The sequence below is a fragment of the Thalassophryne amazonica genome, chromosome 10 (assembly GCF_902500255.1).
Source record: "Thalassophryne amazonica chromosome 10, fThaAma1.1, whole genome shotgun sequence".
Lineage (NCBI taxonomy): Eukaryota > Metazoa > Chordata > Actinopteri > Batrachoidiformes > Batrachoididae > Thalassophryne > Thalassophryne amazonica.
The window spans coordinates 14497925-14512464 of NC_047112.1; the positions used below are offsets into that span (position 1 = coordinate 14497925).

At 41.0% G+C, this 14540-nt stretch overlaps 1 protein-coding gene and 1 long non-coding RNA gene across 3 annotated transcripts; both read right to left on the bottom strand.

The window, feature by feature from the left end:
* Nucleotides 1-452: 452 nt before the first annotated feature.
* si:ch211-198n5.11 (methylcrotonoyl-coenzyme A carboxylase 2) lies at nt 453-13446 on the bottom strand. Of its 2 annotated transcripts, none has more exons than XM_034179447.1 (12): nt 13314-13446; nt 10388-10552; nt 10080-10276; nt 9799-9977; nt 9566-9646; nt 5836-6014; nt 3616-3811; nt 3175-3266; nt 2773-2929; nt 2074-2196; nt 1385-1609; nt 453-1306 (listed from the first exon to the last, which is right to left on the bottom strand). In XM_034179447.1, exons 1-12 carry the CDS (start codon nt 13331-13333, stop codon nt 1220-1222), a joined length of 1701 nt encoding a protein of 566 aa, XP_034035338.1. In that variant the 5' UTR covers nt 13334-13446; the 3' UTR covers nt 453-1219. The 2 variants fall into 2 exon arrangements, with proteins under 2 accessions (XP_034035338.1, XP_034035339.1); XM_034179448.1 differs by having other exon boundaries at nt 10080-10304.
* On the bottom strand, nt 8843-9550 carry LOC117518346. Its single transcript, XR_004562956.1, has 2 exons — nt 9324-9550; nt 8843-9095 (listed from the first exon to the last, which is right to left on the bottom strand). It is a non-coding gene; the product is annotated as an uncharacterized LOC117518346 (long non-coding RNA).
* Nucleotides 13447-14540: the final 1094 nt, after the last annotated feature.

Genomic DNA, 14540 nt, shown 5'->3' on the forward strand with positions numbered 1-14540 from the left:
CTAATGCAACTGATGTCCAAAGCATCGTTTTGACTTAATTCAGTCATTACCGTGTTAACCTTTGTCTTTCATAAGCATTTCCATATCTTAAGGGGGCTTTATTTATTTATTTATTTTTTTTTCCATCTGTTCCAATGTTTTTGTTTACATCAAGCACCCGTGTGCAAACCTGCAGCTTTGGACTCAGAGTTTCAAGGTAGAATCACAGAAACGCAGATATCCGATGAGGGACACTTTGAAAACCTGATATAAACCGTCTTAAAAATATTGGATGTAGACAGAAAATCAGATTCAAGATATAAAGACCTGTTAGTGTGAATGTAGCCAAAGCGACCATGATAGATACTACAACTCTGCAGGAGCCGCAAGCTTCAGTGGCTGTGATCGGAGGGGCCGTACACGGACAAACGTTTAACGCGCATATTTCACATATGTTTCTGTCATTGCACTTGTTAAATTGAATTTGTTTACTTTTTTCTCTGTATGAGCATAACAAGAGAAATCCATTGATTTTTCAGTTACTTGTGAAATTTGAGGCATTAAAACAAGGTGACATATAAACCAACAAGATGCATGGTGGTGCCAAACAAGTAAACTCATTACTTAACAATATATTACTACAATATGCAACAAATCTGTTGATTTTACTGTGAGCTGTATTTACATTTGATCTGTTTTTCATATGAATAAAATAAAATTACCTTTAACTTTAATGTTGCTTTTCTAAGTGATAAGTGAGCCTGAACATTCCATAGTGATTCCTGGATCCACCTCAGTTTAAATTAGCGTTGTACGAGCTGGAGAACGTTTCAAGTTATCCATCAATAATCTGCAGAACTGACAACATTTTTAACATTCACACCTTCTGTCCATCATTTAATTCTGGTTTTACTTTCCCATCCTGTTGTGTATTTCGTCCTGTGTTTGGCAGCATATTGGACAGTGGTTCTCGCGGTTGCTAGCTTACATTGTTAGCTCAGACGAAGATGGGTGCCGTATCCAGCAGATGCATCATAGGCTCAACAAACTTGATCTGGTGCTTCAAAATTCACCAGATTTTAGTCAGTTTGTCCTCGATGTATGTGCTTAAGGTGTGAATGTATAAGATGGTAGCAGTCGTGGGTTGGGATGGGCAGGCTCACTCATCCACCCACCCCTCTGTATTTTTATCAACATCAGCTTCATCCTGGATATGAGATCCTGCTGCTCTCTGAAGCCTCTACATGCGTAAAAGTGCTGACAGTTGTTTCTCTGAGGACACCTGAAACTGCTGCTGTTTGATGATGTCCAAACAGTCTCTCAGCACCTACAGGTTCACAGAAACCAGTGACGTTAACCAACAATGACCACTGCTCCTGAACGCAGAGCGGCATGCCAGTCTTACCTTCCTGCTGTCCTGAGGTAGAATCACGCCGTCGTCCCAGAGCCGGCCGGACGAGAAGAACGCAGAACTCTCCTCCTCCAGTCTCCTGTTCAAGTCCTCCTCTTGCTGCTGTTGCTCATCCTCAGTGCCAGGAGGAAACAGAGCGCCAGCATGACCAGGCGCCACCATGGACACTCTGGCATTTGGCCACAGGAACAGGAAGTTTGGGTCAAAGCCCCGCCCACACTAGGGACAAACAGCGAGAATCAAATTACTGCTGTCAGATCACAAATGTAGATTTTATTTTGGCAACTAACTACTCCAACTTTTTTCTTTTTTTTTCTTTTTGTCCAGAAATTCATACAATTGAGTAGACGATTGAACTGTTTTTTTTTTTTTTTCCTTTGAAAATAAATAAATAAAAATAATACAAATTCATTCATTCATACAGATCTTTCCACACGTCCTCCAAACAATACCACCATGACGGTTGTTTATTCATATGACTGAATACGACTCTCGGGTTTTGTTTCTGTAAACGGACCGTACAGTTGATCTTTATCCTGCGCCGCACTCATCGACTTTTCAAGTGTCCAAAATGATGGCGGTTGATTCTCCTGCTGCTTAAATTTTCTTTGGTTGCACAGGAACAGCTCTCACAGCACGAGGACTTTCTGCTTATTTTACCGATGAATTACAATCACTCTTACCATGGCGTAGCTGTCGGCACCATGACAGCCACCGATCACCACGGTGATTTTAGGGACAGATGCACAAGCCACTGCTGACATCATTGACCCCTGCGCCTTCAGATGGTTACTGTTGATCTCTGCCTGGAGGAGACAAAAGACATAAATATGAAACTGAAGGACAAATCTGACCTGAACCACCATTGCCGAGCTCAACCTCAGACGGGTGCAAGATCTTAAAGTACAGCCTACATTAGTAAGCCTGAGTATGATCCATGAAGTCCTTGTGGCACTGTTGAGTACACTAGATTGCAGAGACTCAAACTTGTCCCAGTTCTTCGTGAGGTGACCTTGTGTTTTGTTTCACCTGGATTTGAAGTCTTTGTCAAGATATTGTGTCCATATCAACCACATGTCCAAACTGATGTAAAGCAGTGAGACCTGCTCTGCCTTTGGTGATGCAGGTCATAAAAATGTTCATCGATTTTGGCCAACTCTCTGTAGTCCTTTCCTACTGAAGGATGGCTCCGGTTACAGAGACTCTGTTAGCTGCTTTAAGAAACTGCCTTTTCTGATTTAGTATCTGGAAAAACTAGACTTAAGTCCGGGGCAACAACCTGCTGGTTAAGAGGTGTAAAGGTCAGTTAACTCCAGCAGGTTTAGAGTTAGATGTTGTCTGTGAGGTGTGTTCTTAGCGACGGAGTCCCTGAAACTCGATACCTGCGCTTTGCAGAGGGTTAGCGGTGCTGTAGGCGCCGTATTCTGAAGGAAGATGAGTGGAATATCCCGCTGGTCGCACAACTGGACAAAATGGCTTCCTTTGAGGGCCGCCTCCTGTGTCAGCTTGCCATTGTTTGCTACTATGCCCACCAGGTGGCTAATACAACAAAAACAACGCGTACATATGGTGAGGAAGCTTTCAAAGCAACTGCGAACATGTCAATATCATTCTTTTGGAGAAAGATTCCTTCATTGTGGATTAAGAAGTTGGGGAATAGGGAGTCTTTTTTTTTCTTTTCTTTTTTTTTAAGTATCACCACACATTAGTGAAATCTGATAGATCTGGAACATGCTGCCCTGCTGGATAAACACATTCAGCTTAGGTATGTGTGCATGTTTTACCCATGTATCCTTGCAAATCCCGTGATGAGTGTGGTTCCGTAACGAGCTTTAAATTCCTGAAAGCGGCTCCCGTCTGTCAGCCGACTAACGATCTGCACAAACGGACAGAAACCGAACACGTCACGTCATTATGTATCAGCAAAACTTCACCTAATCCAGAGGTTCCTGACCTCTGTAAGAACCCGAATACCTGTCTCTCTACTTCCAGGACCAATTCACTGGGAATTTCTAATCCTTCCGGACAGATCTCATTATGTTTGATTTTTAATACTAATTAATAATTATTTATCCCCCTCTAAAATTCTATATCGTCACTTTCCTAAAATAATGGCCTAAGTCATGTTCTGGGAAATATGACTTAGGCCATTACTTTAGGAAGGTGCCATTATATAATGTGGCTTCAGTAAGTGCCTGCATTTGTGTGTGTGTGTGTGTGTACACCATTTTAACATCCAGACTATCGTTGTAACTCCTCGGAGCAAGTCCCAGCAGCTCCTCTGAAATATACAGCGGCTCCTCCTCCTCCTGCACCTCCTCTTCCACTGGCAGTTGGTAGTTGAGGGTGGAAATGATGTTTCTGGCGTATTCATACGCCGCCTCCTCCTCCCAGGCAAAATGATCCACACAGCCACTCACCCTGAAAATGGAGACAAACTCAGGGCAGCATCTGTTTTCTCCACAGTGAAACACTGACGATGAGAATAAAATGTGTGAAAGAATAACTGCTTTTGATAATGACACAAGAGGGCGGAGCTTGCGATCACACCCATTTGTCCATCATGCCATCTACAAGCACAATATCATAAAACCAACAGATGGATTTTGCTAAAATTCTGTATAAGACTATTGATCTCACAGTGGAGAAATTCACATTACATCAGCTCTTAAAAAACAAGATGGGTGCGAGTAGAATAGTATGTAAGAAAAGACTGGATTACTGCCTCCAGTGAAGGGAACAAGATTACAGCTGCAGTTAAGGCTTCGGCCAGTAGGCGGTGCACTAACCTTAAGAACCAGATTTAAAAAAAAAAATCAGGGTCCGTATGCTTGGTGCAGCATAAAGTCCTCTCAAAGAGCACCTAACTCAGCCTAAAATATCCTGGCAAGGACTCCCAACCTAAGAGAGGCCCAAGAGGTGTCTGAGAGCAACTCTGGGCAAGAAGTTGACAGAAACTCCTGTCTTAGTGAGGAGGCGGGTGTGACCCCGTTGCTAGGTATGACGTGGTCCTTTAAGAGCTGTGATTGGTTGTCACAGAAAAGGAAGGGGAAATAAAAAAATAAATGCACTCTGCTCCTGCATATGAATGAACAGTAAAATCAACTGATCATATAACTGCATTAGGAAATGCGTAATTGTGAAAATAATTTAATGTCATGATGATGGTACTCAGAAAAATTAAATTGGAGCGATTGCCAAGTCAGTCGCGAAACCTGTAAATTCTTGTGCTGCAGTGCATTATGGGAGTGCTGGGTTTTAGGGTTTTAAATGTTATTGTGGTTCATGTTAATTTAACAATGTTCATGTTATAATTTATTGTGTTTTTGTAGTTCAATTGGTTTAGTGAGTTAAGTGGCACCATGTTGTCACCATAAGCGAAAAGTGTATTGTGTTTGATGCCGTCCCTTTGTTTTATCTGAGAAATAAGAGCGCCTCCCAGTGGCAGAGTGCCAAAAAGACACAAGCTCTCACTTGTCTTTCATTATTTCATGCAAGTCACCACAAAATGAATTGTTACACAGCTTGAAAATGTTTGAACATATCTCATTCACATGCCGATTATCTTCATATTAAAAGTGTGTGTGGGTGTGTGAGTCTATTAATAAGTTCAATGTAAGTACATAATATAATTATAAATGTTAAAATTACATGCATGATACAACAAAGTGTATTTATTTCTGTTGTTGTCCATTTAAAAATCCAATGACAAAACAGAAGTAATAATAAAGTAAAAATAAAAGTAAGACCCTTTGGCTGCTCCCTTGTTTGCACTTGGGGTCGCCACAGTAAATCCAAGGTGGATCTACATGTTGAATTGGCACAGGTTTCACGCCGGATGCCCTTCCCGACGCAACTCCGCATTACATGGAGAAATGTGGCAGGGGTGGGATTTGAACTGGGAACCTTCCACACTGAAACCAAGTGCATTAACCACTTGGCCACCACCCCTGCACAATAAAATAAAATATCAATAATGATAATAATAAAAATAATGATAATATTAATGTGAATATGATAACAGGAACCTAAACAATTTATAAATGCATCAAGACAGTAAATTAACATAAAATAATTACGCAGATCAAGCAGGTAGCGTGTTACTGACTCACTGTCATCTTACATACGGAGAATGTCTCTGCTTTCTCTCTCTTTTCTGCCATTTTCTCTGCTTAAGACACTCTTAGGCTTCTTAAAAGTCCTCCTCGCTACTCTTACCAGTTTGGCACTTTAGGAGCTCTCTTAAGCCTTAAGGTGCTTTGCGGACAACTTTCATCTTAAGATTTTTCTTAGAATAATGTCACGATGAGCTATTTTTAGCCTTAGGCTGCTTCGTGCATACGGGCCCAGGACCTTTTCAAAGATTCAAATCCATTTTGAAACCCAACAACAGCTCTTAATGATCCAGATAAGACGGTCTGGATTAGTTTCTTTTGTGCACCTACTCAGCATGGAGTCTGGCTCCTCCCAGCTCCTCTGGTGTCACTTCCTCACCCGTGGCGGCTTTGACGAGGGGCGGCCCGCCTAGGAATATGTTCCCTATCCGGTTCACCATCACTGTCTCCTCTGCCATGGTGGGTATGTAAGCTCCGCCTGCCGTGCACGAGCCACACACCACAGACACCTCCATGATGGGGGAAAAAAAAACAAACAAAAAAAAACAATGGAGAAGGAAAGCAATTTTTGTTCAGCAACATCAAGGTTTCATCAAAAGAAATGTAAAAAGTACTGTGAGGGTTAATTACGTTAACCTACAAGTGGCACAAAATTGGGCTGTTAATATCTACCAAAAGACACGAGACAAATGTCTTTCATCCTCCTGTGGGGGTGGACTAGTTGCCTGGCTGAGTGGTTGCCATATAGGACCCAAGATGGTTCTGTAATGTGAATGTGGAAATGCAGCACTTTTCTGAAGGGTCTTTGGAGATCTTGAGACGAATTATGTGAAGAAAGTCTTCTATAATACACTCCAATTCTAAGATAGAACTCTACTAGTATATACTAAGGTATATCTAAAAAAAAAAAAAGAAAAGTAGAGTAGAGCCACTTAGGTGCCTGGTCTTGAGAACCAGGGATGGTAGGTTGAAAAGCTTTTTTAACCCGTGGGAACTCTCCCTACCCACCTAAGCGTGACATGGACATTGTGTGAAAATATTTGTCTGCCCGATAACTGTTGGCTGATGATATCAGCCGATATGAGCCTTTCACACATACAGGTATCTCTGAGATTTTTGCTGAGATGAAAGTTTATCTTACTGAACAAACAATGCAGAAAAACAGACTCATCCACCCTTGCTGTGTGAGGGAGAGATTCCGCAGATCGTTTCTCCCGGCCGCTGGCAGACTGTACAATGAACAATGCTAGCACTGTGGTAAACATTGCAACCAGGACAATAATCATGTCATTACCTGTTGTATTTATTAGGTGCAATAATTTAACTTATGGTGCAAACTCTAGTCACTTTACCTACTATATTTTAACCTGACCATATTGTAAATAGAGTAACTTACCGTACATTTCATGCTGAAGTCACTTATTAGATCACTTTTACATCCCGACAGTGTACAACCCCTGGCAAAAATGATGGAATCACCGGCCTCGGAGGATGTTCATTCAGTTGTTTAATTTTGTAGAAAAAAGGCAGATCACAGACATGACACAAAACTAAAGTCATTTCAAATGGCAACTTTCTGGTTTTAAGAAACACTATAAGAAATCAGGAAAAAAAATTGTGGCAGTCAGTAACGGTTACTTTTTTAGACCAAGCAGAGGGAACAAAATATGTAATCACTCAATTCTGAGGAAAAAATTATGGAATCATGAAAAACAAAAGAATGCTCCAACACATCACTAGTATTTTGTTGCACCACCTCTGGCTTTTATAACAGCTTGCAGTCTCTGAGGCATGGACTTAATGAGTGACAAACAGTACTCTTCATCAATCTGGCTCCAACTTTCTCTGATTGCTGTTGCCAGATCAGCTTTGCAGGTTGGAGCCTTGTCATGGACCATTTTCTTCAACTTCTACCAAAGATTTTCAATTGGATTAAGATCCGGACTATTTGCAGGCCATGACATTGACCCTATGTGTCTTTTTGCAAGGAATGTTTTCACAGTTTTTGCTCGATGGCAAGATGCATTATCATCTTGAAAAATTATTTCATCATCCCCAAACATCCTTTCAATTGATGGGATAAGAAAAGTGTCCAAAATATCAACGTAAACTTGTGCATTTATTGATGATGTAATGGCAGCCATCTCCCCAGTGCCTTTACCTGACATGCAGCCCCATATCATCAATGACTGTGGAAATTTACATGTTCTCCTCAGGCAGTCATCTTTATAAATCTCATTGGAACGGCACCAAACAAAGGTTCCAGCATCATCACCTTGCCCAATGCAGATTCGAGATTCATCACTGAATATGACTTTCATCCAGTCATCCACAGTCCACGACTGCTTTTCCTTAGCCCATTGTAACCTTGTTTTTTTCTGTTTATATTTGATCCAGAGTTTAGACACAGCTGACTGTGAACAACCAACATCTTTTGCAACATTGCGTGATGATTTACCCTCTTAAGAGTTTGATAATCCTCTCCTTTGTTTCAATTGACATCTCTCGTGTTGGAGCCATGATTCATGTCAGTCCACTTGGTGCAACAGCTCTCCAAGGTGTGATCACTCCTTTTTAGATGCAGACTAAGAGCAGATCTGATTTGATGCAGGTGTTAGTTTTGGGGATGAAAATTTACAGGGTGAATCCATAATTTATTCCTCAGAACTGAGTGAGTCCATATTTTTTCCCTCTGCTTGGTCTAAAAAAGTAACCGTTACTGACTGCCACAATTTTTTTTTCCTGATTTCTTATAGTGTTTCTTAAAGCCAGAAAGTTGCCATTTGAAATGACTTTAGTTTTGGGTCATGTCTGTGATCTGCTTTTTTTCTACAAAATTAAACAACTGAATGAACATCCTCCGAGGCCGGTGATTCCATAATTATTGCCAGGGGTTGTATACCATCCCGACAGTGCAGCATTGAACTGAACAATGGTAGCCTTAGCTTTACCCGGCACTCAGTGCTTTTTTAGTTCTTGTTTTTTTTAAGAGATACTTGTTTGTTTTATTGCATGCCCTTCTGTCTATTCCTACTGTTCTATGCTGCGATGTGACACTGAAATGTACCCCATTGAGGGATGAATAAAGGCTTATCTTATTATCTTAAAAAACTTATGGTGCCACTACATACTTTGTCCAGCAGAGAGTGATCTGATGGCATTCTTTAAAATGCTGTCAAGAGTGGCTGGGGCCCTATCACCCCTTGGTCATATTATCTACAAGAGACAAAGGCAAAGTGACCAGCTGCCATTAATTTTCAATCAGGTTGGGGATTTTACAGCGACAAGAGATAATTGGTCACTATGCTGCCAGTTAGATGGGGCTAAAATAGTCAAATCTATTTTATGTAAAAGCTGAGCGGTGCAATATGGCAACTGCTAATCTGAGTAAAGGCAGTGTGATGTAGGTTGGTTGGTTGTATTTAGTCATTTATAAAAAAGTTGATGTTAAAGCTGTAACACATCAAGCCTCGGTTACATTTCTTTTGTCATAAGGGTCTAAGAACAAAGTGATAGGAAATCATTGCCATTTGTATGTATATAATTGGCAGATACTGTATAACGGTATTGTAAAAAAATTTTTTACTCCACTATATTGGTATCGTACCCTAGAGCAGGGGTGGCTAAGTGGTTAGTGTGATTAGTTTCAGTGTGGAAGGTTCCTGGTTTAAACTACATCCCTGCCACATTTCTCCGTGTAATGTGGGGTTGCGTCAGGAAGGGCATCCAGCGTAAAAATTGTGCCAAATCAACACGCAGAACCACCTTGGATCTGCTGTGGTGACCCCGAGTGCAAACAAAGGAGCAGCTGAAGGCACTTATATATTGGTATCGTACCCCCAAAAATCCAAATCAGTTGGGCTTAAGAAAATATGTTGAGCAAGAAAATCGAACAGCTACATCCTCAATATGATGCTAACTCTGCATTGGGGTCTCCAAGTGCTTCACAGCCCAGTGAAATCCTCACAGGGAGCTGGTGGTGAGTGGCACAACTGGTGTGGAGTCAAGATGTCAACATTGCACAAATGTCACACGGATGTCCTGCTTCACATTCATTTACCTGTGGGATTTTCATGGCGGACATGATTGCTTCGTTATAGAACATCCTCCCGCCGTGATTCTTATCAGGGAAGATTTCTGACTGGACATTAAAACACACACGCGCGCGCGCACACACACACACACACACACACACACACACACGGTGAGGACAAAATGCCATTCAGTCACAACCAAGCCATTTTTATTTGTCCCTAAATGTAAAACCACTGCCTTTGTGGGGTGTAGAAAAACCTGCAGAGGTAGAAACGCCCCTCCAGAGTCTACGAGGTAGATACAGGGCAGACTGTTCTGAATTGCCACCTCTTGTGCACGTAGTTGCTTCTTTACAGAGATCGGATAAGATGTGCCACCTTTCACTGTGGCATCATTGGCAATGAACACACACCACAGACCGCTAACCCTGCCGATGCCTAAGTGGACACACAAATTGAGACGCTCATGAAGAGGGGACGCTCACATTACTATTACTCTGCTAGCACCAAAAAAGAAAGATCGTCACGACTGGTTTTGACCTGTTATGGCCCCGGCAGCAGGAATGTCCCCATACGGCAGGCCGAGACCCGCCAGCGGTGACAGCTCCAGAAAGTCATCATCATCTAAAAGGAGGTGGAGCCGTTCTCTGACCAGTAACTTCTTATTTCTCTGGGTGTGTCTGGCGATGGCATTGTCCCCACCCCCTTTCCTGACCACCTCCCTCAGTTCCATGTACCTGACAGACACACACACAGGCACACATTCTGACGTAGGTAAGCATTAGACGTGACAACTCCCAGTAATTCATTTTCAGCAGAACAGAACAAATGACCACTGCCTGGCATACTTGTTGCAGCAGGTGGCGCTGTTACAGAGGTTGGCTTCATACACATGTTGCTGGATGGGCTGCAGAGGCAGGTCCAACACCGGGAAGGTGTTCTGCAAAGATCTTCCCTTCCTGGCTGCAGAGCTCATACATTGTAATGAACATCGCAAACACTGCTCACCAAACCTGCAGCAGACAAAAACACCGAACCGGAGTTACTGCCACACACAACACTGGTCAGTGCTCATGTAGGACACAAACAGTTATTACTTGGTTCTAACATAAAAGATACTCTGACAGTCAGTGGTGTACAGATTCAATCAATACACTACGTTTTGAACCTTTTTTCCTTTTATAACATTCACAAATGGTACCAGAAAAACTGACCATAGGATGCAATTAATTCTAATTATTATAGTATAATTATTCTCTAAAATAGGTATTATTAAAAATGTAATCTAATATGTTCAAGTTTCTATACTCAGGTTTCACACTGAAGTCTGTATTCCATGATGCTCTCAATTTAGTTTATTTAAGAGACACAGCATTTTGTTCATTTTTATTTGTACTGGACAATAGATACAAGAACCCTTAACTGGAGTATGCAGGTATGGAAAATGGATGGATGGAACAGATACAAAAACATGATTTAAATTCACTTTTTATTGATCCTTTGCAAATGAAACATGCATTTATCCACTAGATGTCACTGTACCTCAATGTTCTGAACCTCCCACAAGCTAGAATCCTTTACTGAACTTCTATATGATGCAGGGGTGGCGTCCAAGTGGTTAGTGCACTTGGTTTCAGTACAGAAGGTATCCTGTTCAAACCCAACCACTGCCACATTTCTCCATGTAATGTGGAGTTGCATCAGTAAGGGCATGCGGTGTAAATTTAACATGCAGATCCATCTCGGATTTGCTGTGGCAGCCCAGCGTGCAACATGGGAGCAGTCAAAGGGACTTACTTACTGAACTTCTACATGATCCATCACAGGAATCGAAGTATGCCATCTATCTTAGTGTAATTTTAAAACCGTTAAAATGACTATAAAGCACTAATAATGGTTTGTGATCACTGTCTGAACCTAACTGTATTAATTATCCAACTATACACTGCACTCACAAATATTAAAGTGCCAGAAAAACAGTAGCAATAAATGCACACTTAACTCTAAGTAAATCTTTAATCTGTCTTTTCATAACCAAACTTTCGGCCCGAAGACCTTCATCAGGGCATTACTTGAACCTAATTGTATGAAACAATTTTTACGATTCTGACAAGTATATGTTGTTCCCTTGATTTCTGTGGGCATGTGTATCGCTATATATTTATGACTGTCTGGTGTTGTTAATGTGGTTATTTTCCTTTGTTACTGGAGTAACACAAGATTATTTTTATGACAATCCCATTAAACGTTATTTGTAAATCCCACCCCCCAGGTATGGGGTATGTTCAACGATGTCCAGTTTATGTCCCATCATGGTGAATCCATACTTCCATTTGTTTGGATCTCTCAAACATTTCATTTTGCCCATCACTAGCCAGGTGGTGATCACAGGACAATCACAACAAAAATGGTGTAATGGTCACCCATGCAAAAACAAAGAATGCCATAAATTTCGATTTTGATTATGCTCTGGACCATTTCAGTACTTCCATTTACACAGTGAGATGGCAGTTTTTACAGACTGCTTAAATATCTCCTGTTGATCTCCATGAAACTGTGAAATACCCAATCTCATCAGGGCTAAGAGTTGATGTTGGTCAGGATCCAGGTGTGAATTCTCAATATTTTTGTGTTCTTAAACAGCAGATATTTTTACAAGGAGTCAAAAACATTATTTCCTAGCTATTTTTATGACATGAGGGAAGTTTCGGTGACATGTGCATTCACCATATTTTCGCTAACCTCCCAAACAACACAAATGACCGGCCTTTCTTTCTCTTTCCTTTAAACTGTAGCAGAGGAATGCACTCCGAGTGCTGTTCTGGTCGGAACTGAAAGAACCTTTCTGTCAGATTTGCATGGATTAAAACAGAGGATAAAGTTGAGCTGGAACGTTGAACAAGTACAGACGGTTGCCCAGTTCCGGTGTTGTGCCAGATTCAGCACCCCTGCCGTGAAATGCACCCCCTTCGCGGGAACGCGCATTTGAACCTCGTCGCCTTTAAACTCACATTTAACAGCACAGATACACAGTTTGCGCGGACAAAAATGTTCACAAATCAGTATGATTTTTATTCAATGTCACGTTGTCTCCAGATATGTGGGAGTGAACAGAATATGTTCATATTTACGAGCACTAATTGGCTGCTATTGTTTAGTCGGAACGAAGCGTCTCTATTTTCATGTTTATTTCATGACGTTTCATCACACGATGGTGTTTGTTTTAGTGTTTATTTGTTTAAATGATTTTAATTTTATTCATTGACGTTATAAATGAATATGCAGCTTGAATTACTGTGGAATGTTTAAGGACTGCTGAAATTAGCGTCCATTCCTATTGTCTGTATATGCATTATGTTTGTATATAATATATTAATTTATTCAGCGCATCCTCATCATCATCAGAATTATTATTATTATTATTATAAAAATGTAATCAAAACAATGCTGAATCTGGCACAACACCGGAAGTGGGCAAGTGACTACATATTTTAGCAATATTAATGCTTATTTTTAGTTTCACATTTAAACATTTATAACATTAAACACAATGGTCTTCTAAACTGTCAAGTCACCCATTAAAACCTAAGTAAAAAAAATCTCATCGAAACTCTTATTTTAATTAAGTTATTTTTTTTAACATTCTATTTTTCCACCTGTTGATTATTTTCACCCCGTTTAGGTAACAATTGTGTTAAAGGTCACCAAAAGCACCGTCTGCCAAATTCAAAATTAAAATAATAAATGCATCAACTTTGGATAAACGAATCTTACCGTATCATACAACTGTACATATTTGTTTGGGAAAAAAAAAAATCCCCAGAAAGTTTAAAAACAAAAACACTTTTCAGCGCACAGCTGCTAGCAAACAGCTACAAACAAAGAGCTCAGTCCGCCTCCTTTTTCCTCCTTCTTCTTCTTCTATGGCGTTTAACGGCAGTCGGCATCCTTATTGTAGCGTTGCTGCCACCTTCTGCATCAGTCCGTTATAGCAGCACTAAGTCCTCCAGAGTCCAGTGTCTTTCAAGTATTTTTTTTTTTTTAAAAGCCAACACTTCCCTTTCTTACTTGACTCTATGTCTGAAATACTTCCTACTACTACTGAATCTGTCACTCTACTATCTATTGAAAATAAATGCCCACCCTTAGTCTCCTGCTCCCAGTATTTTTTGCCATTGTGAGTTAATTTCCCTCCTGACAATACACTTGCCCTCTGCTTTGGAAAGATTGATACTGATGTTTATGTTTCCATTTGTCACAGCTTTTTTGGCCATCCTATCCACCTTCTCATTTGCTGAGTTACCTATATGCGCTGGAACCCACATCAACATTATCTCCACCCCTTTCCTTGCCACATCCCTAATCGCCTAAAGAATGTCATAAATGAGTGTAGAGAACGCAGTAACATAAGCAAATATGAGAGTGAGTACCCCATGGCAGCAAGCTTCATCCGGAGAAACTTTTATGTGGATGATGGACTCATCAGTCTGGATACAGTTGAAAAGGCCAAGCAACTTGTCCATGAAGCAAGAGAAGTCTGTCAGAAGGGACAACTGCGACTGCACAAGTTTGTTTGCAATAACAGAGCTGTCTTGGAGACCATTCCAGAGAGTGAGCGTGCTGTAGAAGTCAAGGACGTGGACTTAAACTACACAGCGCTACAAGCTCAGCGAGTGTTAGGAGTGAAGTGGAACATAGATATTGGATGTCTTCTTATTCAATGTGGTCCAGCAAGAAAGAACAGCCACTAGAAGAGGCATCTTATCCACAGTTGCCAGCATATATGATCCGTTAGGATTTCTGGCCCCCTACATCTTGACTGGGAAAAGAATCTTGCAAGAAATGTGCAAACGAGGTGTAGGCTGGGATGAGCCTGTCCCGGCAGAATTAAGGCCAAAGTGGGAGACATGGCTCAATGACCTGTACAATGTTCAAAACATTCAAATACCAACGTGCTTTGTTCCCAGCGATCTTGGCACGATCCAGAAAATTGAGCTGCAT